The sequence below is a fragment of the Sphaerodactylus townsendi genome, linkage group LG05 (assembly GCF_021028975.2).
Source record: "Sphaerodactylus townsendi isolate TG3544 linkage group LG05, MPM_Stown_v2.3, whole genome shotgun sequence".
Lineage (NCBI taxonomy): Eukaryota > Metazoa > Chordata > Lepidosauria > Squamata > Sphaerodactylidae > Sphaerodactylus > Sphaerodactylus townsendi.
In genome coordinates this window covers 43,638,395-43,664,633 of record NC_059429.1, presented here as the reverse complement: position 1 = coordinate 43,664,633, position 26,239 = coordinate 43,638,395, and the positions used below count along the sequence as shown (strand labels likewise).

At 43.1% G+C, this 26,239-nt stretch overlaps 2 protein-coding genes across 3 annotated transcripts in view; both read left to right on the top strand.

The window, feature by feature from the left end:
- EPHX4 (epoxide hydrolase 4) overlaps window positions 1–18,916 on the top strand; it is a 33,350-nt gene extending 14,434 nt beyond the window's left edge. The window contains exons 3-7 of one of the 2 annotated variants that reach the window (XM_048497367.1): window positions 3,737–3,894; window positions 11,632–11,760; window positions 13,226–13,329; window positions 16,687–16,835; window positions 17,921–18,916. In XM_048497367.1, the coding sequence (XP_048353324.1) occupies window positions 3,737–3,894; window positions 11,632–11,760; window positions 13,226–13,329; window positions 16,687–16,835; window positions 17,921–18,032 (652 nt within the window). In that variant the 3' untranslated portion in view covers window positions 18,033–18,916. Of the gene's footprint in view, window positions 1–3,736; window positions 3,895–11,631; window positions 11,761–13,225; window positions 13,330–16,686; window positions 16,836–17,904 lie in introns of both variants that reach the window. The other variant, XM_048497366.1, reaches the window with a different exon arrangement.
- Window positions 18,917–23,915: 4,999 nt separating this feature from the next.
- BTBD8 (BTB domain containing 8) overlaps window positions 23,916–26,239 on the top strand; it is a 63,865-nt gene continuing 61,541 nt past the window's right edge. Inside the window, exon 1 of the mRNA XM_048497365.1 lies at window positions 23,916–24,230. Within this exon, the coding sequence (XP_048353322.1) occupies window positions 24,097–24,230 (134 nt within the window). The 5' untranslated portion in view covers window positions 23,916–24,096. The remainder of the gene's footprint in view (window positions 24,231–26,239) is intronic.

The following is a 26,239-nucleotide window of genomic DNA, read 5'->3' as shown; positions in this document are numbered from 1 at the left end:
CTCAAAAACTTTCATGGTGCTTTTAGAATACAAATGTATTATGCAAAATCAAGCCATGTGTGCAAAGTTGTTCAGCTTCCAGTGTCTCAAGGTTAGGGAAGACTAAATAATTGTTTAAGATAAACTTTTAATTCAGAGAAGATAGAAGGAGAATGAAGACAAAGAAGACAAAGACAACAACAGTTTATATATACCATTGCCAGTGACTGTTTTATAAAAGAGAGAAATAAAATCAATAATAAAGTTCAGCCAATCGATTATCTTAATGCTGTGATTGCTCTCAGTGACCCGATTTACACGGCATCTGATTCATGCAATTAATCATTTGTGTGATGCAGTACGTCAGGCTTATTGAACCCTTTTATTTTTGGAAAGGTTTACTTATGCAGTTAAATTTGATCCTATTACCCACTCATGTTGCCTCAGACAAGTGACTAACTACAATCTTGGTTTAGTGTAATATGACTGAGTCTCAGTGCTCCCTTCTCTCCTACTTGAGATTGGCAACCAGCGGGAGGGAGTTTTTTTGGAGGGGAGAGACATGCAAATTTATGTTGTGGCAATAGTGTGACATCACTTATGGTACAAACTCAGCAGTGGTGTCAGCGTGACACTCTAGGATCTCAGCTAAAATCTGTGATGGAATTCTAGACTTTGGTTGGAATTCCAGAACATGCTGGCATCACTTCTGGATTTGTGTCACTGCAACATCAATTTCCCCACCATTTTTCTCCTTGTGCTGCACAAGGTAGCAGCAGGAGGCAAGGACTTGAGGGCAGGAGGTTCCACTTGTTACGTTAGCAGAAAGGGTAGGGCAACACACTATAGCAAAAGAAGCCTGGCTTTCCTACCCCTAATGTATTCTGACTTGATTAAATGTTCCTGTTTAACCCAAACTATGGTTTAGTATGAAATCTGAACTGGTAAAGTAAAGTTTTATTGTACAGTGGCATGCAGTCCTGATTGGAAGGGCAAATCATAGTTTGTTGGTTTGGGTGTAACTACTGACTATTGCTTTGTATTAAACATGAAGTAACTAATAAAATATGTGGGTCATCATACATACATTTCCCCCTTTCTTAACCCATTGATTTAAAAGGGCATAGCTCTGATTAGGACTCTATTAAGAAACCAACAAAAGCCCTGCTCTGCTCTAGAGAAAAGAGAAAGAGGGAGATGTTGAAAGAAAAGCGAATCCAAGGCTCAGAAATTGAATGCTGGTATTGTGTGTATGGTATTATGTGTATACCAGCTTTATATGATGTGAAGTCCATGTGAGGTTACAATACAATCTCTGTACAGAGTACACTTCACTTTTCTTTGTACATGTGTTGAGTAATTCTCTTGTTAAATTCAATGCTGAATGTGTGATTGAAGTTGCACAGTACAGGTCCCCAGTTTCATTTGTAAAGTGAACATTTGTTGGCTCTTTTTTACAATAAGGCATGCACAAGTGTATGCATGCTGTACATGTGTTCAGCCCTAATGGATGGTCTAAGCTAGCCTGATCTCATAAGATCTAAGAAGCTAAGCAGGGTTGGCCCTGGTTAGTATTTCTATGGGAGATTACCAAGGAAATCCAGGATCATGATGCAGAGGCAGGCAGTGACAAACTACCTCTGAACATCTGTTGCCTTGATAATTCAACGGCATTGCGGTGGAGCTGCTGCTGTCTGTATTTTAAATCATCTCACAGTTCAGGTAGACTGGATCTCAAGTCCTCCTCTCAAATCTTCATGAATTACCCAACCCGAACTTGACATCCCTACTGGGAGCACTATGTTGATTCTGTTATAATAATGTGTGATATTGATAGAAGTTGCCTTCCAGAAATAACTTCCTTGGGGATTCCCAAAATAGGTGCCATTATTTATCCCTGAGGAAGCAAAGGCAATATCTGACATTTTCAACTATTTCCTTCATTTGCAGATATCAGAAAGTGGAATCCTATAAGTTTTTTTTAAGGTGACATAATTTTGTCTGTTTTTCCCTCAGGCATTATTTAGCTTCTCCTTAAGGATCCAGTGTTTGCAGGAACCTTCTGAATTTACATTAAAGGATGTGTTCAGTTACAATGTAAAGTGGAGACACAGACCCCATTCATACCTTTACAGAATAAGTAAGCTAGTATAGTATGACTAGGATCTGAGAGATCCCAGTTCAAATGCCCTCTCTATCATGAAGCTTGCTTTGTGACCTTGGGCCAATCACTCTCTCAGCATAACCTACAGGGCTATTGTGAGAATAAAATGGATAAGGGAGAACCATGTACATTATTCTGTTCTATCATCAAGAAATTAAACGGTGTCACATTGCTTGTGGATCTTCTAAGAGTTCAAGAACATACACAGCAACATGTCAACTAAGACACTTCAAGATGGTATACTAAGAACAGATGCTCATATTTGAGAAAGCACTAGACAGAAAGTGTGTAGGGACCGGAGAAGATGCCTTATGGAAGAGATGGGATCAGCACCACAACTATTATGTCGTCCATGCTGATCCTGTTGACCCATTTGGACTTGCTCCCTGCAATGAACAGTGCAAAATCAATACACTGATCAATAACTTCAAAATATTGATTGTATATTCTGAGCAGAAACTATACTGCAGTAGAGTGGTGGTTGAGGATGGCGCCATGGCAGAGCACCCATGCCACCTCCAAAGGCAAGACTGATTTATTTCACATTTTTTGGTGGTGTAAGTCGGCTGCCTGCGTAGGAGGCATTCACAAGCAGAAAGACCATTGGAAACCAACTAATGTTGACTCTGCCTCTGGGAACGCCCCCGCTCCCAACACCAGCACGGGCAGTTGTGCCAGAGGCCCACTGTCACAGGGGCCAGTTTCTGGGTTTGGGATGCATAGCAGCCCAACTTAGCAGCCCAACTTAGAGGTAAGTGGCCCTGCACCGGTGTCCATGCCGGTGTCACATTGCCGCTTCCAATGTGACTTCAGCTCCCCTCCCCAGATTCACTCTTATAGTGTCTGTCATATTTGTTTTATTTATAAATATACAAATAATAGACACATCAGAAGCTAATCAGTATCCTCAAGCAGGTAACTAATTCATTAACTGTGCCTCCAAATGCTTCAGCTACCATGCAGTTGCATTGCAAGTGTCCACATTCCACAAACTCAAAATTGCTAGATTGTCTCAAAGCAGACTGTATATATCCTCCCACTAGCTGGGAAAGTCATTTCAGTCTAACAATGGATGATCTTTCACCATTCAAAATACCATCATTCCACTGAAGGATGTGAGTAGTTGATGGCTTCCTTATTATGAACAGAATCTATTATCTTCTGGTCTTTCATCTGCCAAGATCAACATAGGGACAAAAATATTTAGTTTTCCTATTCATTGTTCTTCCTGCTATGATAAATTAGATCTACCAATGCTTTCGTTCAGGTAGGTATTTATGGTCCAGTCTTATATTGGAACATGCTTTGATTTGTGTTAGCTGCTCATATGTAGGTTCTACATTTATTTAGAGGTTCTACATTTATAATTGCTCCCCAATCTAGTATTGTGTTGATTATGTTGTACACCGCCCGAAGCCCCTTGGGGATAGGGCAGTATAAAAATCTAAATAATAAATAAATAATAAATAAATAATGTTTTTGTGATGTTATTCTGCTTTTACTCTGAACTGCACTGGACTTCTTTTGGAAGGAAAAGCACTTTATCAATCGTAAGTCACTACTATGAACTAAAATTCATTTCCTACTTACTAGGTATTCCTGGCGTCATCAAATGCGGGAGTTTAAGAGTGAATACAGAGTTGTGGCTCTGGATTTGAGAGGTTATGGAGAAACAGATGCTCCTGCCCACCGAGAGAACTACAAGCTTGATTGCCTGATTACAGATATAAAGGATATCTTGGAGTCCCTGGGTGTGTTAATGGCAGGCATGCTGCCCACTTTATAATATTTCTGAAAAGGGATTATCTAGATGAACACAATTTTCCTTTAACAACAGTCCTTTTCAAGTGTGATTGTTCATGTGTGTATATATAGCAGTGACACCTTACATTTCACAGAAGCAAATTTGTAGGGTTTTTTAAAAAGCTGTGATTTTTTTCTGAATAAGGTACAAAAGTTGTTAAACAGCTTAAGAAAGTGTTAACAGATGCACCATTCACTTGCAGTGGCAAGGCTGAGTTGTAATTTGTAGTTTGTAATTATGACTGGAAGGGCAAACCATAGTTCAGTGGCTATCCAGGAGTCCAGACTGAGAATAAGCCATCTTTTTGAATCCAGCTAGATCAGATGTAACAGCAAACTGTGGTTTACCAAGGACATGGAAATATCTAATTAGAATTACCTGACCAAACAGAGAAGTGGGAGCATACAAACCTGAAGATCCCCAGAGCTTGTTCATATAGCTGCAATTATTGTTTGCTGTTTTGTCTGAACCCAGCAGTCAAGTAAAGAAGGTGACCTTTCCCCCAGTAAAGTGCATCCAGCTGTAGAACACCAGCTGTACAGAAATCACTTTCCCAGCACTCAAACCTCCTTTTCCATCCACCCCATATCTGCAGCCAGTTCTAACCTTGCATATTTCAATGTGGAAGATGATTGTTCAGCTGGCACTGGTACGTTCTGTGTGATGACCCAACCTTCCACAAACAAACCTTTGAGAAAGTTTGTGCTGTTTTATGAACTTCTTGGCTGGATGAGTCCTCAAGAATGAACATGTTCATTCAGTCTCCATGAGAATGGGGTTTGGAAAGGAGAGGGACCTCAGCAAGGGTATAAGGGCCAGAGTCCACCCTCTGAAACTGCCATTTTCTCCAAGGGGAAAGGAATGTAATCCTGAGAGAGCTCCAGGCCCCACCTGGAGGTTGGCAACCTTGCCTACCATGGTTTATTTATTTATTTTTAGGTTTTGCTTGTGCAGGAATCTAGCACAAGCAGAAATTTTGCACAGGGTCCAGGCCAGTGTGCTCTGCTATTGCAGACCTATGGAATTCTCGTGTGTGTGTGTGTGTGTGACATTCCATGGCACTTAGGCTTATACGTAAAGGAAAGCCACAGAACTAGAGGATGGCATCATGAATGCAGAAGACTTGAAATTTTATTGCACAAATGTTCTTTTGGAACTGCACACTTTGTTAAGACCCTGCTTGGGGCTGACCATATCCATTAGCTGTATATAAATCTCTGAGCTCCTAGATGTAGTTCTGGCAACTATTCAAATCTCTAGCTCTATAATTTCTTCAATTCCTTCACACTTCTCAGTGATCCATGGCACCTGATCTTGGTCAACTGAAGCCAAGTTTACACATGCAATGGAATGAGGAAATGCTGAGGTAGTAGAGTAGATAGCACATCAGGTCCAGGAAGTGGATCACAATTTTTAAACGTCCCCAACACCAGTGGTTCTCAAAATGCTGGTCTGGATCCAAAAGGGGGTCACAACTGTCTTGCAGGTGTATCAAAAAGAGGCCTAGTTGGGAGTAGAGGCTCACTGACAAATTTGAGTTTATCTCAGCACACCTGTGCAGAAGCATATCAAGGGGAAATGGCGCCGGGGGACAACACCTCTGGGTGCCTGCCTCCGCCTCTCTGAAGGCTGGCTCCTGCCGTCCCCAGAGCCTGGGGAGGGAAAAGGATGGCCTGCACGGAGGCCGGGGGTGGGGCTTGCTGGCAGTAGGGGGTCTAGGTGGGTGCTGCGGCCACCCACCCCTGAGCCCCGCCCCCGCTCCCCTATAGGGGTGGGACTCAGTGGGGTGCAGTTGGGGTGCACACCGTTTTGTCATGTGGGGGGGCGCCCGGAGTGACATGGGTTACCCCACGTGACTGAAAGGTGTACTCCCGGGAACATGGTTTACCCCATGTCCCTATAGGCCATATACCTCTGCACCTGTGCAAAATGGCCATGACATATATCCAGTTGCTCAATAATCCTGAATCATATATCTGATTCATATACCTGAATCATATACCTGACCCCACTATGTGGATCAAAAAAAAATCTGTACAGTGGGACCACATAGGTATGGGTAATTTTGCAAGCCTGGGGAAACCACCAAAGAACAGAATTAAGTATTTTGAAATTAAATAATCCCCCAGAATATAAAGAGGGGTGTACTGATGCACAGACAAAAGTCACACATACAGAGAAAGATCTGGTATCTGACATTTTGCACCAGGCATTCCATGGTGCCAACAAGGAGAGAACAGGGCCAAGAATAGGGAACAGGAGAAAGACGTGGATGTGGGGGCCTGAAGATATGTTGGAAGAGAACATGGGGTACATGAAGGAGAAGAATGAAAAGCTGGAGGAAAGGCAGCCATGGAGGGAGGTGAAATGAAACAGGAAATGGTAGGTGGAAAGGAAGTGAGAACAAACTAAAGGAAAAAGGCTGCATGGCTGTGAGGAGGAATCAGAGGGACAGAGGGAAACAGCAGATCAGACCAAAACACAAAAGTAGAGAGAAGGGAAAGAAGTAGAGCAAGAGAGAAGCCATGAAAGCTGTGAGGGGGAGGTAAGGAAGTAGAGAGGGGAAGCAGAGATCTCATGGGGAAGGGGCAGAGGTGGAGCAAGGGAAAACTGTGCTCAGGGCGTACGCGCGCCCAGCACCTCTGCTGCAGCGCCACCCACCATGCCACACCCCGGAACTCCCCCTCCATGCCCCGGCCACACCTCTGCCACAGCTCCACCCAGGGCGTGGCTCCTCACTGCCCCATGGGCGCTATGCCACTGGGAGGGAGACCAGCAGGGAAGAGTGAGATTATCCTGTGACTGATTTCTTATAGATCCCGATTGTATTATAAATGATAAATAATTTAAAAAGACACAGATGTGTTCAATGTTAATTGATGATCTTTGTTTTATCTTGGGGAAGGGAAGGATAGCATGAAGTTGTTTTGAAAGTGAGTTTTGGAAAGAGAGTCCCACTTCAAACATTTGAGAACCACTGTCCTACATGACTAAGTCTCAGTAAGTGAAAATATAACAAATGCCTGAGTAAGAATCTTTCTTCCCAATGATTCTAGTTTTTTATTTACAGGGAGCTTTTTACATGGAGGGCATAAAAAGTCTGATCTGAAGTGATGCAGCCCGTTCTGTCACCACAGAATACTGTTATCTCATTCTGCTGCAGGCAAAGCCCAGGCCTTACTATAACAATTGATTCATTCCTGTGCCTGGACCCACTAGCCATCTTACCAGTCCCTCTTGCAAGGACCAGGTCCCTTGCCTCCTTTTAAAGATAAGCTCTATACTTGTTCTTAACCTCTGATGATCCTCAGGAGAGTAAGGCATGGCTGATCCTTGGCAAAAACGAATTAAACGAACGAGAGTAAAGTGTGTGATAAGCCCAGTGTCGATACTGTACATTATGACCCCACTCCTTGCCACTACAACTCCACTAAATTGTCAGATTCAGAGTCTGAGAGATTCATGTTTTTGGAATCATAACAATGAAATGTCAAAGTAATGCTATAATGTGCTCAAGTAATCTGTCCAGGGTTGCTATCTCCAGCTTGGGAGGTTTTTGGAGGTTTGTGGGCACTGCCTGGGGAGGGTAACAGAGTCAGAGGGGGATAGAACTCAGCAGGAATAATGCTATAGGCAGTGGTGGCGAACCTATGGCACAGGTGCCAGAGGTGACACTCAGAGCCCTCTCTGTGGGCACGCACAAACAGAACCCCCCCCCCCACACACACACACACATCTAGGTTGGCCTGGGCTGCTGGGCTTGATTATTAGCATTAAACCTCTAAGACCTAGTTTTGGGGAGGCTGTGTAGGTAACCCTGTTAAGCGCTGTTAAACCCCACTGATTTTCATGCGAAGAACAAAAGCGCAATCCTTTAGCTGGGAGTAAGCTCGGTTGCTGGCAATGGGGCTTGCTTCTGACTAAACCCTCCTAGGGTCATGATTCACCTGTTGGAAGAGTTGCACAGGGGCTTCAAAGCAAAGCCACTGACTACCACCAAGCTTACTCCCGAGTAACGCATGCCTCAGAGCCAACCGTTTTTTCTAAACTAAAACCTCAGTATTCAGGTTAAATTGCCATGTTGGCACTTTGCGATAAATAAGTGGGTTTGGGGTTGCAATTTGGGCACTCGGTCTCGAAAAGGTTCGCCATCACTGCTATAGACTCTGCTCTCCAACACTACCATTCCTTCAAGGGGGACTGTTCTATGTAAAATGAACATCAATTATAATAGCAGGTCCCGCTTTGAAGTTGGCAACCCTAAGTGTGACATAATATTGACATGTGAAGGAACAGATTTGCAAGCCCTCCTGTTCCTTCAGGGTGTTCATTGGGAGGCTAGAAGACTCTGCTACTTATTTCAGGTCTCTGCTCAGGCCTTTTCTTCTCTACCCAGGGGTGCTGGACAATAACTGGGGAACCCTCATTGGCGCCATTGTGTGGATGCTATTATTGCCCTTATTGTGAGGATACTGTTATCAGTATCAGAGAGTATCTCCTACAAAACAGAATTGCACAGTTAGCATTCTTGAACCTGTATTACCATTTAGAAGTTACATTTAGATGCTGCATCTCCCTCTTCCTTTTCATTCCTTCAATCTAGTACATGGGTAGTCCATAACTTCTCAGTTTTGAGCTATCATGCTCCAAATATGACTTGCCCACTGCCCCTCCCTGCTACCACACTTCAAGTAGCAAGACTAAAGAGGCGTAGTGCATTTCCAGAGAGCAGGCTTAAGAGCACTTAATTTAATAAATGAATAAAAAGAATACACATGGTCTATTCAAGCATTCAGGCTAAGCAAGGGTACAAAGAAAACCATGCTGCCTCCTTTCCCTACCCTACCCCACATTTGATACTTATCTGAAATAATGTTTTAAATGGGACAGGCTAGTTTTATTTGACGTTTCACCAGTTTGAAGTTCAGCATCACCTTAGTTCTTTTGGTTGGAACTTCTCCCAATTGTCCCCCATGGAACCAATGTTGCATAGAGCTTAGAGTGTCAAACTAGGATCTATGAGACCAAGAGCCAAATCTCCACTTTGCCATGGGAGTTTGCAGGGTGACCTTGGCCATTCATAGGTTCTTAGCCTACTTCTCAGGATTGTGGTAAAGATAAAAATGAAAGGCAGGAGAACATTGCAAACAGCTCTGGGTCCCCATTGGGTAGAAAGGCAGGGTATAGATCAGGGGTAGGGAACCTGCGGCTCGAGAGCTGCATGCGGCTCTTCTGCCCTTGCACTGTGGCTCCATGAGCCGAGCCGCCGGCCCCATCCTTGTCCGCCCTGCAGGCAGCAGGGCGGGCGCACCAACTGCCCACGGTTGGCTGGGCCATGCCGTGGGCTTCCCCTCTCGCCCGCCCCATTGGAGCAGGGCGGGTGCTTTCCCGGCGGCCGGTGAGGCTGAGCCGCCGGCTTCATCCTTGCCCGCCCTGCCACAGGCCAGCAGAGGCGGGCTGCATCCGCTTCTCTCAGAATAGAAGCGGAGGTAAAGGTAAAAGAAACCCCTATATATATAGTGTTATCTTTGTAATTTTACATGTCAAAAAATTATTTGCGGCTCCAAGTGTTTTTCTTTTCCCATGGAAAACGGGTCCAAATGGCTCTTTGAGTGTTAAAGGTTCCCTACCCCTGGTATAGATCAGGGGTAGGGAACCTGCGGCTCTCCAGATGTTCAGGAACTACAATTCCCATCAGCCCCTACCAGCATGGCCAATTGGCAAGTATGACAGAAGGCTTGATAGGTGCTCAGGCTATCTGGAAGCAAGTTCCTGGGTATAGATCAGAGGGGTAGGAACCTGGCAAATCTCAGATGTTCCGGAATTCTACAATTCCCATCAGCCCCTTCAGCATGGCCAATTGGCCATGCTGACGAAATTGATGGGAATTATCAGATTCTAACATCTGGAAGCTTACAGGGATTCCTGGTATGAATCGACTACCATAAATAAATAATTAAGAACAGGAACATGTATGTAGAAGTTGGATAATGTAAGTAATGGCTCTGAGCACATGACACAGTAGCATATGCAAAAATCATACTAGATACGGCTGCACATATATAAAATAAACACTGGAGGAAAGTCCCTTTTCTCTTATTCTGACAGTCACAAATTAGCTATCTACTCCACACTCCCAGCCAGATTCAAAGGCCGTTTCCGCACGGCCAAAAAAAAAAAGCAATGACTTAGCGATGGCGTGCGCAAATTGCGAAACATCCCAAAAAAAAGCGTTCACACAGACGAAGCGGAGCTCGCGGTGATCCGCAGCCCGCCCGAAATGTGACGAGTTACGCGCGGAAGCGCTGCGGAAGCTGGCGTCTACAGCGATGTTAAGCCTGCGCGCGAAGCCGTGCAGGCCCGACGCCATTTTTGGCGACAGCTCCGTGGCGGCTGTTGCGGAGTCGCGGCGTCGATGCGTCACATGGGGAAAAAGAGTGGTTTTAAGCGTTTTCTGAATACACCGTCTTCGCGCCGGTTTAGCGTTTTCGCGACGGCGCGACTGCGCTTTACCCACCGCTCCTCATACATGCGGCGTGCGAACGCTCTCGCTCTGGCGGCTTCTTTTTTTTCCGTTAGCTTGACGGCGTCATATTTGCCCACGTCTTGAAGCTTGGCCAAACGAAGAGCGTGTGTGTGTGTGTGCGTGCCCGCTTCATGCCATACTAGTTGCATGCAGTAGCTGGGATCCAAAGAGCTAATTTAAGGTAACTGAAAGGTATGCCCTCATCCAATTGATATTTTGCAGATTCTTGTAATATATCTTCAAGTCCTCTATTTGCAAATTAATCTGTCCTGTAAAAGAATGGGCGAAAGCATGTGTAATTGTAATGCTTGCGAGGGTTAGCCCTGCCTAACTATTAGATAATACGAGGCAGTCACTATGGTTACCCAGTTATTTGTTGTATTCGTACTGAGCTGGAGTCTGGTCAGCATTTAGATTTTTCCAACTGGGTGACCTAAACTGATTTATAGGATTTGACAACTATGGTCTTCAACCACAGATCACAACACAGGTATATTGAGGACCTCTTCTTATCAGATTATGAGTACCTATGTAGAGTTGCCATTTCTTGGGTTGCCTGGTGGAAGGACCAGAAGCTAGTGCACATGCATAAAAAACATGAACATCACACCTCTTGTCTCCGTCTTTGCATATGCACTAAGAGGAGCAACAGGACTGAGTCAAAGTCATCCAGAGGTGGAGAGGTTTCTTTTTAGAACAGGCAGTTGCAGAGAACTTCCTACAAAAGTCTCCCTTGCCTTTTCTCTTTTTCTCAATTTGGCCACTCCCCCTTTTGTGTCATGTGAATGAAACATCAAGTATTTACATCTCAATGGGTCCCATGCTGACTCCTAAGTGTTAAAAGTGGATTTTGGGTCTGGAAAACTCAGTTCTACAATAAGGCTAAAGAATTACAACTATACCAACAGAAGGAACATGAGAATTAGATTATATTACTTTAAATTTCTTGCTTTCTGTGTGCTGTTTTCCACTATAATTCTACATTCTTTTAAAATGTTTATTTATAAAAGTGATTGCATTACTGTGGTGGCATAAGAAAAAAATTGAAATGGTGACACTGCTAGGCAGTATTCTGCAGCATATACTGCCATTTCCTTTGACATGTTAATTTATTTGGAGGTAATTGTTGGTAAACAAATCTTTTTCTTTAACTAACAGGATACAGCAAGTGTGTGCTCATTGGGCATGACTGGGGTGGAATGATCGCTTGGTTAGCTGCTATTTGTTACCCAGAAATGGTGGTTAAGCTGATTGTTATTAATTTTCCACATCCCTCTGTTTTTACAGGTGAGTTTTGGCCAGGGGCAGGATCAAGTCTTATGAACATAAAACAAGGCCTGCTGAATCTAGTCCAGCATCCTATTTTCCATGGCGGCCAGCTAAATACTTCCAGAATGTCCATCAGTTGTGGGCACAAGGGCTATAGCGCTCCCTGTTTCGTCTCTTCCCCCCACCTCTCCACTTTGCCCTGCATATGTTATTCAACAATATATTGCTTCAGAAAGTGACAATTTCATCTAGCTGTGTCTTATCTAATACCATTTTAAACACATGTAAGATCATGGCTAATGTACCATCATGTGTGAGCACATTCCATACATTAACTGTATATTGTGCGAATGAGTATTTTATTTTGTTCTGATCATCTCAATGATTTTAGGCTCTTGGTCCTGATAAGCGCTCTTCTGTTTCTGATGTGGAATCTACCAGCATCTCATCCAAATGAAACTTCAGCATTATACAGTAGAGAGTATGGGTGATACCAGTTTCAGAAAAGAAATGAAAGAGTTGATCCCTAAACATTGCAAAGATGTTAGGAGCGCTCTAATGAAAATTAATTCACAAGCTGTACACTGGATAAATGATAAGAAATGAGTCCACAGAGGACAAGTCTACCCAATGCTTCTTAATGGGAGGTAGATCAGCTCTCCGAGCTTCTGTGATTCTCTTATCTGTGTCTAGCTTCGAATACAGTTTCCTCTAAATAAAAGAAAAAAATACAAGTGTAAAGGATCACCAGGAAAACAAACTTTATTCATGAATGTTTTACAAGGAAATAGCAATAGGATGAGCTGCAAGCAGAAGAAACCTCTGTGGGAAACAAATGCAGCAAATGGCAGCATGGGAACTTTCAAGATACAGAAAATGGCGGGTGCAAGCTGCTGCAAAAATGAAGTGCTCTTATGGGGGGAGGGGTGTGCAAGCTGGAAGGCATTAAAAATAAAACATCTGCTATGCAGAATGAAAAGTCAATTGGTTCTTTTTAAAATGTCCTAAGGATGTTTTATTTGTGCTTTGCAGAAAGAAAAAGCACAGGTTGTTCTTTTTAAGATAGCCTAAGGATATCTTATTTGTGCGGTGCAGAATGGACTCATGCGTAGCAGGATGGAGAAAAATCAGCAGTCCTACTAACGACTTTGCTTTTAACAAGATGCACCTAGTTTAAGGGTATATGCCTTAAAATCCCATTCTTTTCCATTGTCTTTGCCCTGGTCAATTATATTTTTGCTGTGAGATCCTAAGAACAGTTCTAACAATTATGCTGTTCAAAGAACTGAGTTTGCTAGATCAAATGAATCAAACACAGCTCAACTCTTCTACATGCATCTTTCTTGTTTCAGTGAAATTAAGGGGAAATTAATTATATTTGTGAATGAGGCCATTTTACTGTGCTAGTTCCTGGATATATAAAAAGAGTTTATCAGAATTTCATTAGCTTTTCCTGTTCATTCAATTTTGTTTTCTTTTTAAGAATATATTCTACGACATCCATCGCAAATGATGAAATCCTCTTTCTACTACTTCTTCCAGATGCCATGGTTTCCTGAACTTATGTTTACAATAAATGATTTCAAGGTGAATATCTAGAAAGAAAAGGTGTTGAATATACTATTGATGGGGAAACTGCCCCTCGTGGAAAAAAATTCAATGCAAGAATGAAAGATTTACTTTTAATGCTAAATATTCTCCAGTGTTTACTATATTATTAGAAATTTGTGAAAAACACAGATGTATTCTTGTTTTGTGGGACATACATACTAATTTTACATGCCCTATGACACTTGAGAGCAAACGTCGCTGAATTCACTGGAATGTATCCTTAAGAAAATATGCATATGATTAGACTGTTAGGTTATCTTCAGAAATACTTTTTAAAAATTTTGTATGTTACTCAATGGCATAGATACCATGAGGCCGGGTGGAGACAAATGTCCTGGGTAGGCCCCCATTCGGTCACGTGGAGTGGAAAATTCTCCCCACACACCCCCTTCCCTCCTCAGCCGGCCCCAGCCCCGCCAAGCCACTCCTTCAGCCAGCAGAGGTGCCTCTCGACCCGGCCAGTCCCAGCAGAGGCCACATCCAAGCACCCCTTGGCCCCACCCCATCAGGCCCGGCAGAGGTCACAGCCGGGCACCCTTGGCTCCACCCCTCTAGGCCCTGCCAGGCTGCCCCGGACCGCCACTGGCTCAGGTAAGTGGGGCGCAGGGATGTGTGTGCGAGGGTGCAGGGGGGTGGGGAGCGGAGGGGCGCCATTTTACCCCGGGCACCATTTCACCTCACTACGCCTGATGTTACTATATGTATCAATAGATCTAATTCTCAACATGGCCCCATCTGTAGATGGTTCAGAAATCTGTAGATGGTTCAGAAAGTTCAGAAATTTGTGGCTGTGGATGGACAAGAAAGCTGTTTCTACAAACCAGAGAAAAGTCCTATTCTAAAATCTAAAAAAACCAAAATGTTAGAAGCAGCCCCTGTGGCTATAAGAAATGGATACCCTTCCTGGCTGTTGCTATTGTATTGTGTATTGTGAGCACTCACACCTCTATTTCTGTCAATAAAAAGCAGGACGAAGAGAGGAGGCCCCTTGCAAAGCTGCACAAATGGGTCTGTCAGGGAAGGGAAGGAGGAAATAATCAGAGAGGAGAAAATGAGATGTCCCTAGTAAGCCCTTGTGGGCCTCCTTCTTGCTCAGATATATCCATACAGTATATTCTGCTTTCAGTCCCATATTAAGATCATCCTCACATGTGCACATATAGTGCAAGAAAGTTTCATTCTATATCGAAATGCCCCTTTAACACTAGATTATTTAGAATTATTCCTGCTAGAAATAAAAAAAAAGATTTTCAAAAAGTTTAGAAGCTTTTTAGAAGAACATAAAAGCCGGATGAGCCTAGTGGCCCATCTAGTGTTTTACACAGCAGAGTTTGCCTTAAAGGGCCAACAAACAGGCCATGGAGTCCAAGGCCTTCCCCTGGTATTGCTTCCAAGGACAGCTTGCAGAAATGTTCATAAATCTTGCAAGAGCTCTGTATGTGAAAGAGCTTTTAAAGGATGCAGATGATTTCCCTCAAGCTGCAGCCCTTAAGGCTGCCAACTGTCTGGAAAAAGTCTCCTCCCTTTAACAGAAGATTAATGTGTTATTTACCAGGTGATGTTATTTATCTCCATGCCCTGAAAAGCTTCAGCTCCCCATTTCAACACATCAAATCTCTGTTAAAGAGGCAGGGATTTTTCTCCAGGCCTGTTAGAAACCCAAGTAGTCCCCTGTGCTGCATCCTGCTTCGTTCACAAGGGTTCTCTGATCCTTAGGAGCATCTTTGTCAGAGAAAAGAGGAGGCTGCAGTGTAAAGGAAAGTGATCTTGTGTTGTGAAAGCCTTCCATTGTGTTGTGAAAGCCTTCCATTCACTGCCCTTATTTCAAGGAAGTTAGGGTTCTGTACATGAATATGTCCATTTATATCCTATATTCAATTTATATCCTAATAACATTGCAGCAAAGTAAATTAGACAAAGAGAGAGATTAGCCCAAAGCCATGGGTTTGAACCTTGGTCTTATAGGCAGGGTTGCCAACTTCTCCTTGGGAAATACCTTGGGGGTGGAGGAGCCTAGAGAGGTTTTGCCCTCAATAACAGCAAGGTTGAAGTTTGGGAATGGTATGATGCCAGATTCCACCCTCCAAAGCAGCCATTTTCTCAAGTGAAATGGATTTATATCATCTGGAAATCAGTTGTAATTCAGGGAGATGTCCAACATCCACCTGGAGGTGGCAACAGACTTGCAGGTCCAAGTCCCATGCTTTAGCTCAGGGGTCCCCAAACTACAGCCCGGGGGCCAAATGTGGCCCCCTGAAGGCATTTATCCGGCCTGCCAGGCATGGCAGCGATGGCTCCATTCATGTGCAGTGGGGGCTCGAGGGAGAGGAGGAACCGGCCCCAACGGCTGTTGATTGCAGTTACATGATGGCACCCCCAAATCTCCATGAATTTTCTGACTCAGAGTTGGAAACCTTACATGTGGCAACGCCTGCTCCACCCTTCCCTCTCAGCTACTCCATGTGTTGCTCTCAGGCTTTCTGTTCCACCTCACTCCCATTGGCATCAGCCAGGCTGGCGAATCACTCGCTGGCTGCTAGGGAGGAAAGAACCCAGGAAGATACCTGATCCTGGGTTAGATGGAATGTTTCATTGGGAAACAATGAGCGCCCCAGAGCCCTCCGGGGGTACGGCGGTATACAAGACCCAATAATAAATAAATAAATAAAAATAAAGTTCTGCTTTTTTTTTTTTACAGGGGAAGGTATTCCACAGCCTCCCCAACAATATTTGGAGCCCACCCTGTACTTGACATACTTTGGTCACTGTTCTAAAAATAGACCATAACAGAAAGGCTGAAAGGTGAAATCAAAATCTTACAATCATTTGTGCATCGGAATTTGTTCATAGTTTTTTTTAGTCCGGCCCTCCAACAGTCTGAGGGACAGTGAACTGGCCCCCTGTTTAAAAAGTTTGGGGACCCCTGCTTTAGCTATTATGGCTTTCATACCTGTGTTTCAATGGCAAATGTAACCTGCTCGATAAAATATCACTTGTGATCCTTATCCTGGATTAGATTTTTGTGAACTCTAATGGAAGGGTTGTGCTTTTTAACAGGCAATCTACAGCAGTATTCTGAACCAAAACCATGTTCTCTCTAAGTCCATCTGACAGCCATATCTGAACATATTTTGTTTCATCAGTGTGAACTGTGTGCTGTGTACAGATTTGTTCAGACACAATTTCCTGGAAAATTCATGCTTTCTAATTTTAGCTTAACCATAAACTATAGTGGAAGACTGTATGAAAATATAGCAATGGTGATAATTTACAATTAATAATTTCAGACAGTTTTAAATATCTTTGATTTTTTTTTCTCATTTATTGCTGTAGACCCTGAAAAACCTCTTTACGAGCCCATCTACTGGAATAGGAAGGAAAGGCTGCAAGCTAACAGCAGAAGATATTGAAGCATACCTTTATGTTTTTTCCCAGCCGGAAGCACTAACTGGCCCCATTAACCACTTTAGAAACCTTTTCAGGTCAGTAAAATGTTCTTGGGTGAAACAAATTATTCTAGCCTCTGTTTACAAGCAGGTAGGTAAGATGGTATGTGTGAGTTGAGGAATAATATTCTTGTCCTATGCCATTCTTGAACCCAGCATTCCTTGCTGCTGGGGCTGTTGCTGCTGCATGTAAGCAAGGCTGAAAATTCCAACACTTTGGAGGTGGAGCCAGCAGTATAATGCTGGCCCAAGCCAGGCTGAGCCTGCAGTTCAAAGCTGACCTCTGCCTGGCTGGGTCCAGATTTAAGCTGTGGGTTTTGAGGCAAAGTCCACAGTTTAAAGCTGGACCTGGGTGAGCCCAGCCTTGAACTTTGTGTCCCAACCTCAAACTCCACATGGGGCTCATGGGCGGGGCACACAATTAAACACACGACCCGGGCCTAGCCTTGAACTGGGCACCCTACCTCTGAACTCTTATGTGGAGTTCAGGGGTGGGGCACAGTTTAACAGTGGCCTCTCCCTCCTCTCGTGCCCAGGCAGCTGCCAGCACTTGTCTCTCATCTCCAGATGCTGCAGGGCACTGGCCAGTGGCCTCTTCAAGGGGTAGTGCCCAGGGCACATGCCTGCCCGCCCCACCTTAGATATGCCTCTGGCTCTCTTGACCTGAAAGAACAATAAATTCCCTAGAAGATTAATTAGATTCACTTATCAGTTTTACAAATTCAAAACAGCTGTGCTTCATACTAAAAATAAAATTTAATTTTCAGATAATTTATTAAACTGAAAAATATATGTATATAGCCTCAATTCAGCTCTGCAGCTAGTGGTCCTAGATGGAGATTTGTATCATTTACAGCATTCTATTCTATATATTTATACATAATATAAATATTTGTATGTATATTATAATAACAAATAAATTCAAAGACAGATGTTTCTACTTCAATAATCCTGGAATGTACATTGTGATATGGTTGTAGATGCTCATCGGTATCCATATTGACTGCATATGGAAACCTAATATCATGCTTAGACTGTTACAACATTGTTAAATACAGATGAACTGATATTTTTTAAAACAAAACATATACATTCTGTTTTAAAGTTGCTTACCTCTTCAGCACCATGAGGTCACCATCCCAACTCTGTTGCTCTGGGGAGAAAGAGATCCTTTCATGGAGGTTGAAATGGCGGAAATTACGAGAATTTATGTCAAAAATCAGTTTAGACTGACTGTTCTGTCTGATGCCAGCCACTGGCTCCAACAAGATCAACCTGACATCGTGAACAAGTTGATATGGACTTTTCTAAAAGAAGAGTCACGAAAAAGAGAGTAATTTTTTTTTTTTGCTGGCACAATCTAAATGTTAAAAGCTCGTTAATTGTGATTCGAGCCATATCTGCAGCCTAGACAGAGCTCTGCTAGAGAAAATGTTTTCAATGTACTGTATGTATTGATGCCAATGTAATAACAAGAAGGTGGTGTAAGACTATGTAACGTTAGTGTTGGTTTTACCCGTATTCTGTATTTTGCACATGAAACACTTGCCTTAAAATGTTTGTGCTTGTACAACAAGGAATTCATAGAAAGTTGCTTAGCTTTGGTTACTCACTTTAAAATTCTAATGTGTGGTGCCTTTTAAAAATTTATAATGAATCAGTGCAGGGGTACCTGAAGAAGTTGCTGTTAATATGATAATCAATTTTCATTCTACTGATTGGAAGGGATATTTTTGTTTTGGTTTTTAAGCTATGTTTTTATTGGTAAAGATGTTAATTTTTTATCTTTGGGTCTATATGTTACTGTAGAAATCTAAAGAAAACAAACTTTTCATTTGAGCACATCTGAGATCATAAAGTGACAAATGAGACATAATTGTAATGCCAGTTGATAGCTTCCTGTGCAGTGATGTTAACTGGAAAAAAAGTTAGGATGTATGCACACAGTGTTTTATAAACTTTAATGGAGCCTGAAGCAGTCACATTATGACTTGTGTATCCTAGTATTTGCCATGTTCTAATAAACTGCAACAAGTGTGGAGCCCTGAACGCAGCACTTTATAAAGAGATTTCTGTATGTATGGAATTAAAAAAGTGAACTATCTATTAACAATTAACTGGCTTCTTCATTATATCCCTATCAAAACCCGTATTAGTTCCAGGAGGGCCAAGTTATTTGTATTCAGCTTTTATGACAACCTTCTTTACCTACTGTTGTTAGTAAGTCCACTAAAATTAAGTCAGACAAAAGAAAAGGATAGGAGGAAAGACTAGATTGTCTTTCCCAGATATAGTTACTGGAGGGAACAGGTGGGTACGCTTATGTTGCAAAAACCCTCTCAAAATCCTCTTCAGGACTTTCCCAGTTCTGAGAAAAATTCATTCTGAAGGCATGAATTGTATTGAATTATGAATGCAACAGGGACTCATGACAAGAAGGTACCAGTTCTATATGCACAAATCACACTGACTAGATCTTCTTGATGCAAGTAGCTCATCAGCAGGCACATAAGGGGTTATGGAAGATCTGTTTCTATTGGAGTTACTACAATATAACCTGATTAATATATAGCCATTTGCTTTATTAAAACTTGTATGAATTTAGGTTTACATATGAAATACACAATTGCTGATCTATAGATGTTTTCCTGGGAGATTTAAACAAAGCAAACTTAAGGGAAGACCTACCAAAATACTTTCAGCATGTCAACTGTCCCACCAGAGGCAAGAATATCTTAGACCACTGCTATACAACACTGAAAGATGCTTATCGGTCTTTACCACGAGCAGCTGTAGGCCATTCTGATCATTGCATGATTCACCTTGTACCTGCTTACAAACAAAGATTTAAAGCCACAAAACCAATAACTAAATCAGTGAGAACTTGGACTGAAGAGGCAAAGTTAAAGCTGCAGGCTTGCCTTGACTGTACAGACTGGAATATTTTTTAGGAAGACACTTACCTCTGCAGATTTGGATGAACTCTACAGGATACTGTAACGAGAAAATACTCTCATATGTCAGCAGCTTCCTGTAGAAGATCTTTCAATGTAATATACCAACCAAGGAACTTGGCGTGATATATAAGTAACAACAAACCTTGGTTCCTACAGCTAAACTTAAGCAGTTACATTACTGTCGTTCCAAAGAAGAGGCCTACAGAAAGGGGGTTAGAATGCTGTATAATCAGGCCAGCAATGTATTAACAAAGGGAGATCAAGGAGCAGCAAAAGAGAAACTACTCTGAAAAGCTAAAAAATCAGTTTTTTCACCAAGCCAGGAAAACACAGCAAACATGTGGAAAAAACTCTCAAAGAAATATCACCGGTTACAGTGAAAGCCACAACCTTCCCAAATACTGAAGGAAATCCAGCGAATTGTGGCAGACGACCTGAATGTGTTCTACTGTAGGTTTGAAAACAATCTACAGTCACCTTTCTCCACAACCTCTATCTCAGACGCACCAACAATAGCCAAACTTCCTACAACTTTAAGACTCCATTTCATTATTGGGTTTATACAACCCTGGTGAAAGTCTCAGAAAAGGAAGTGCAAGATCTATTTCACAGACAGAAGCCTGGAAAAGCACCAGGCCCAGACAAGATAACACCTTCTTGCCTAAAAGTCTGTGCTGTCCAATTGGCCCCCATCTTCACCCAAATCTTTAACAAATCACTAGAGATGTGCTATGTTCCTTCCTGCTTCAAACACTCCACTATCGTCCCAGTGCCGAAGAAGCCTTCCATCAAGGAACTGAACCACTACAGACCAGTTGCTCTAACATCTGTAGTTATGAAAACTTTTGAAAGGCTAGTGATGTACCATTTGAAAACCATCACGGATCCACTGTTGGACCCCTTGCAATTTGCATACCGAGCAAATAGATCGACAGATGATGCTGTTAATATGGCTTTGCACTATATCCTACAGCATCTTGAATCGCCAAAGACCTATGCAAGGGTCCTCTTTGTTGACTTTAGTTCAGCATTCAATACTCTCAGACCGGACATTCTTCTAACCAAACTAAATCAGCTAGCAGTACCTGAGCATATTTGTAAGTGGATCACAAGCTTCCTAACAGATAGGAAACAGCAGGTGAAGCTAGGAAAAATTACATCAGACACCTGTAAAATGAGCACAGGGGCCCCCCAAGGCTGTGTACTTTCACCACTTCTCTTCTCTCTGTATACCAATGACTGCATCTCAAATGATCCATCTGTTAAAATACTGAAATTTGCAGATGATACAACAGTGATTGGTCTCATTCGAGATAACGATGAAACCGCATACAGACGGGAGGTTGAACAACTAGCCTCGTGGTGCCACTGGAACAATCTAGAACTGAACACACTTAAAACTGTAGAAATGGTGGTAGATTTCAGGAGAAACCCTCCCATCCTACCTCCTCTCACAATACTAGACAACACAGTATCAACAGTAGAGACCTTTAAATTTCTAGGCTCCATCATATCTCATGACCTAAAATGGTCACCTAACATCAAAAATGTCATCAAAAAAGCACAACAAAGAATGTTCTTTCTGCGCCAACTCAGGAAGCTCAAACTGCCCAAGGAGCTGCTGATACAGTTCTACAGAGGAATCATTGAGTCTGTTATCTGCACCTCTATAACTGTGTGGTTTGGTTCTGCAACCCAACAAGATCGACACAGACTTCAGAGAATAATCAGAACTGCAGAAAAAACAATTGCTGCTAACCTGCCTTCCATTGAGGACCTGTATACTGCACGGGTCAAAAGGGCTGTGAAAATATTTACTGACCCCTCGCATCCTGGACATAAACTGTTTCAACTCTTACCCTCTAAACGTCGCTACAGAGCACTGCACACCAAGACAACTAGACATAAGAACAGTTTTTTCCCGAATGCCATCACTCTGCTAAACAAATAATTCCCTCGATAATGTCAAACTATTTATTATATATTTATTATATAATTACTGCACTACTTTTTTCATCATTCCTATTACCCATCTCCTCCCAATTATGACTGTATGACTATAGCCTGTGCTGACATTTCATTTTATTTTATGATTTTACATTTTATGTTTTTATTACTATTGATTGTTTCCTGATTGCTTACTAGACCTATATGACAATCATTAAGTGCTGTACCTTATGATTCTTGACAAATGTATTTTCTTTTATGTACACTGAGAGCATATGCACCGGAGACAAATTCCTTGTGTGTCCAATCACACTTGGCCAATAAAGATTCTATTCTATTCTATTCTATTCTATTCTATTCAAATCATGGTTGCAGAACACCAGTTTTTGGCAAATACTTATGTAACCCCTTGAGTCCTCAAGGTCAAGGTTCTAAGTCTAAAGTAATTCTAATGAACTCAAAATATAAATTCAATTTATTAAACTACAATAGAAAGCGGTGCAGATGGTGCACAACAAGACATTTCTTTAAAGATACAAAAAATAATAATTTTCTGGTTTGTTGAATTTTGCTTGCTGCTGGTGCCAATCAGTCAAAGCAGATTTATTTCTGGTTGTGGTGGGTTTTCCGGGCTGTGTGGCCGTAGTCTGGTGGATCTTGTGATACACAGAGTGATGCACCTCTGAAGATGCCAGCCACAGATGCAGATGAAACGTTAGGAACAAGATCCACCAGACTACGGCCACACAGCCCGGAAAACCCACCACAACCAGTTATATCCAGCCGTGAAAGACTTCGACGATACAGATTTATTTCCTTCATTTGTATCCTGCCTTTCTACCCAACCGAGACCCAAATCGACGTACACCAGACTCATCTTTTTATTCTCATAACAAACCTGTGAAGGAGGATAGGATGAGCCTATGTGACTGACTTGAGTTCACTCAGCAGGCTTCCATCTCAGCAGGGGGATTAGAAGCTGGGTCTCCTTTTTAAACACCAGAAACTATTTTTAATTTTAAAAAAACCCTTCAAAGCAACTTACAAAAGTTAAAAAGACAAATCATAAAACTGGAGTAGCAAAAACATTTATAATGCAAGCGGCAGAATTCTACAAAATTAAATACACACACATAAACCAAAAAAATCAAAGCCAGAGATAAAAACAAGCACCAAAGCGTTACTTTACATGGGTAAAGTATATTACAACGGCCGATCGCCTCTGTGGGCTTTGCCCTGTCCGTATCCCTTTTGAGAAATCGGATCCCATTTGCCCTCTATAACAGCGAAACCTCCTACATTGCCTCCCAAACCTGGGAGTTGCTGTCCGAGGGTGGATCTCTTTTGTGCGAGTCCCCTTTTAACAATAATACACAGTACTCAATTGCTGGGTAATAAATTGGCCATAGCCATTTTATTGAGCAGAAGCGTGAGGCTAAGCATGGGTCTGGGTCTGGTCAAACGGGTGACGTGCGACAGCTCAGCAGGGCGGATGCCTCGTTCCGAGCTTCGTTCCATTGCGGGGCTCTGCCGGGCGGACGCTCCTGGCCAGAGATGCTCCCCTTCGGCCCGGTTCAACAGGGGCAGTCGCCTCTTGCCGCTGTTGCTGTTCCCAAGGGGAAGGCGTAGCTCCCTAGCTCCCTTCCCCTTCCCTTCCAGAGCCATACCCATGCGCCAAACCGCCAATCATCAGGGCTATGACAAAATAAGCATGCATTAACATAAAAATTTAGGGAGAGGTGGGTGGGCAAATCGTAAGCCGACGAGCACATGGCCCGGGACAAAGGAGGGGAAGCCGCTTTATAGTCCCGCTCGCCCCTCCTTTCTCCTGGTGACGCTCACCCTTCTCTAGCATGGGTCCTTCTCCCTTCCGCCCCTCCTTTAATGGGGGGGGGGGGTCGTCACTGGCCTCGCTCTTCCCCATCCCCGGCAGCAACTGCGCCTCGTGGTGATTCACAAGTGTCTTGTGCCATCCTTCCCCACCACGTGTGCAGAGCGGAAAGTAAACAATATGGGGGCAGGACTCAGCTGGGAAAGGCAGCATTAATTGGTCTACATCGTTCTACTGCCCAATGAGGAGAAGGAATAAATGGGCATGTTTTCAGCCCCGCCTGAGCATCGCAAGTTTCCGGCTCGGAGAAGGCGAGCGTTGTTTCGACAGATTCCCTGCTCGGGTTAAGCGCGACTAACAGAGACGATACTTTATCTTGGGCAGGAGGCGGGAAGTGCTGGCGGAAATACGCTTCGTGAATACAGGGGGCGGGTTTGAATGGTGTAACTGAGGGACCGTGTGCCGTTTGCAATATTCGAGAGCGGCGCAAGACGTTCCGAGGCTTGCTACCCAAAACCGCCAGGCGTGGTTCTGCCTTGCCCGGAGGGGTGACTGTGGCTGCATGGCGCGCTGTGGGGGAGACGCCGCCTCTGGAGGGACCCGGGAAGGAAGAGGGAGAGGCGGGGACAAGGGTGTCTTGGAGAGGCGGAGACTGAAGGAGATGGTGGCCCGGCAACTAAGTCAGGATGTGAACAGGTAAGAGCGGGAGGCGCCGGGGCATCTTCAAGCCAATTCACACGCCACGCCTTTTTCTATCTCAAAGTGTTCACTTAAAATTGTAAAAATGTGTGTTGACTATTTTGATGGGGGATTTTGTTCGATGTCCACCAGCTGTTGGGCGTGTATGTAACAAAGCACACTTACACAGGTCGTTCACAAGTAGGGTAGCCAACCTCCAGGTGGAGCCTGGAGATCTCCAAAAATTACAACTGATCCCAGACTAATTCCCCGCGAGAAACGGACTGCTTTGGAGGATGGACTCTATGGCATTATACCCTCTGAGGTTCTTTCCATCCCCGAACCCTGCCCTCTGTAGGCTTCACCTGTAAATCTCCAATAATTTTCTTGCTGTAACTGGCACCCCTAAGCCACAAGTGAGTGTTAAGCTTTTTATCAATTCATAACCTGCCTTTTTGTGGCTCTTGGTCCCCAGGAGTTTTATCTTACGTTACAGTTAAAATCAGTGTGTTATAATAGTACTGAAAATCACCTGCAATTAAAGCACGCAAGTAATATTATAATTATGAAGGCTTTTGATTACTATAATACACAGTAACAAAACTTCAATGCTATCCAAAAGAACAGAGGTAAGGGATAGTCTGGTTGACTTTTCAAGGACTTTACCTAAAGAGGAAAAAACCAAACCTCCCAGGTTGTTTTTTTGGGGTGGGGGGTGGGGGGTCCTAGGATGGCTGCTGGCACTAAAAAAACCTTGTGCTTACCAGTATTGATGTAAAAGGTGTTTGGAGGGGAGCCCCACTGGAAGCAGGCACAAAGATTTGTATGATGAGAAGTAAACCTCTGGCTCTTGAAATCTAAACCACTTGAAATTTTAAAGGTCAACTGTAGTATCTTGAGTGGATCCTGAAATTTAAGTGGTAACTGCTGAAGAAGAAGAGTTTGGATTTATACCTTGCTTTTCTCAATTGTAAGGAGTATTAAAGCAGCTTACAAACTCCTCTTCCTCTTGTGAGGTAGGTGGAGTTCAGAGAAAACGATGACTAGCCCAAGGTTGTCCAGCAGACTTCATGTGGAGGAGTGGGGAATCAAACCTGGTTTTCCAGATTACAGTCTACTGCTCTTAACCACTACACCACACTGGCTCTCTGTAGTAGTGCATAATGATCCCATAGTACTGTTTTGGATAGCTAAACCATCCAGATCATTTTAAAAGGTAGCCCTGCATAAAGCATGTCATTTTTAACTATTTATATCCTGCTTTTTGGTCATATGATCATTTTAATTTGTATAAAGTTTCCCAGTGTAATTACTCAAAATGAACACTGTTTCACCACAACTTTCCTCAGGAGCTGAAAAGAGAAACGAATAGCTGAAATGGGGGAGGGATAAATAAAGGGAAAGTTGGTGTGAAAGGGGTGAATCCCAAAATGTATTTGGTTATGTGTGTTTTGCAGGTACAACTCAGCCCCAGTAAGCAATCTCTAACCAGCAAAAGGGGAGCACAGCACTTAACATTTTGTGTTTAGAAAGAATTTGTTTGGGATTAATGATGATTTTAAAAAAAATAAGAGATGCAGGAAAATCCCATACACTGCCTTGAAATTTGGAAGAAGGGCAGGATAAAAATATGGTGGACAGAAAGCTATAATAATTAATAATTAAAAATAAATTTGTGAAGAAGCCAGCTGGGCAATAGATAATGCCCTAATGTTCATGCACTGGCACACATGCGCACTAGAATCGGAATGCTAGGCTTTCCAACTCTAGGTAAGAAAATTCCTGGAGGTTTGGGTGGAACCGGCCTGCCACTGCGGTGCCAATCCGAGCTGCCCCTGCCCCCAAGCCCCACACCCGAGCACGGGGGGGGGGGGCACCAGGAGCAGGTGTTGTTCCCGGTTACCATTTCCTCCAATACACCTCTGCCTGGAGATCAGTAACTTCAACCCCAGTAATTCCAACTGTAGCCTCCATGTGGAGGTTGGAATCCCTACATAATGTCATCCAGTGCATTAACTTTTCAAGGC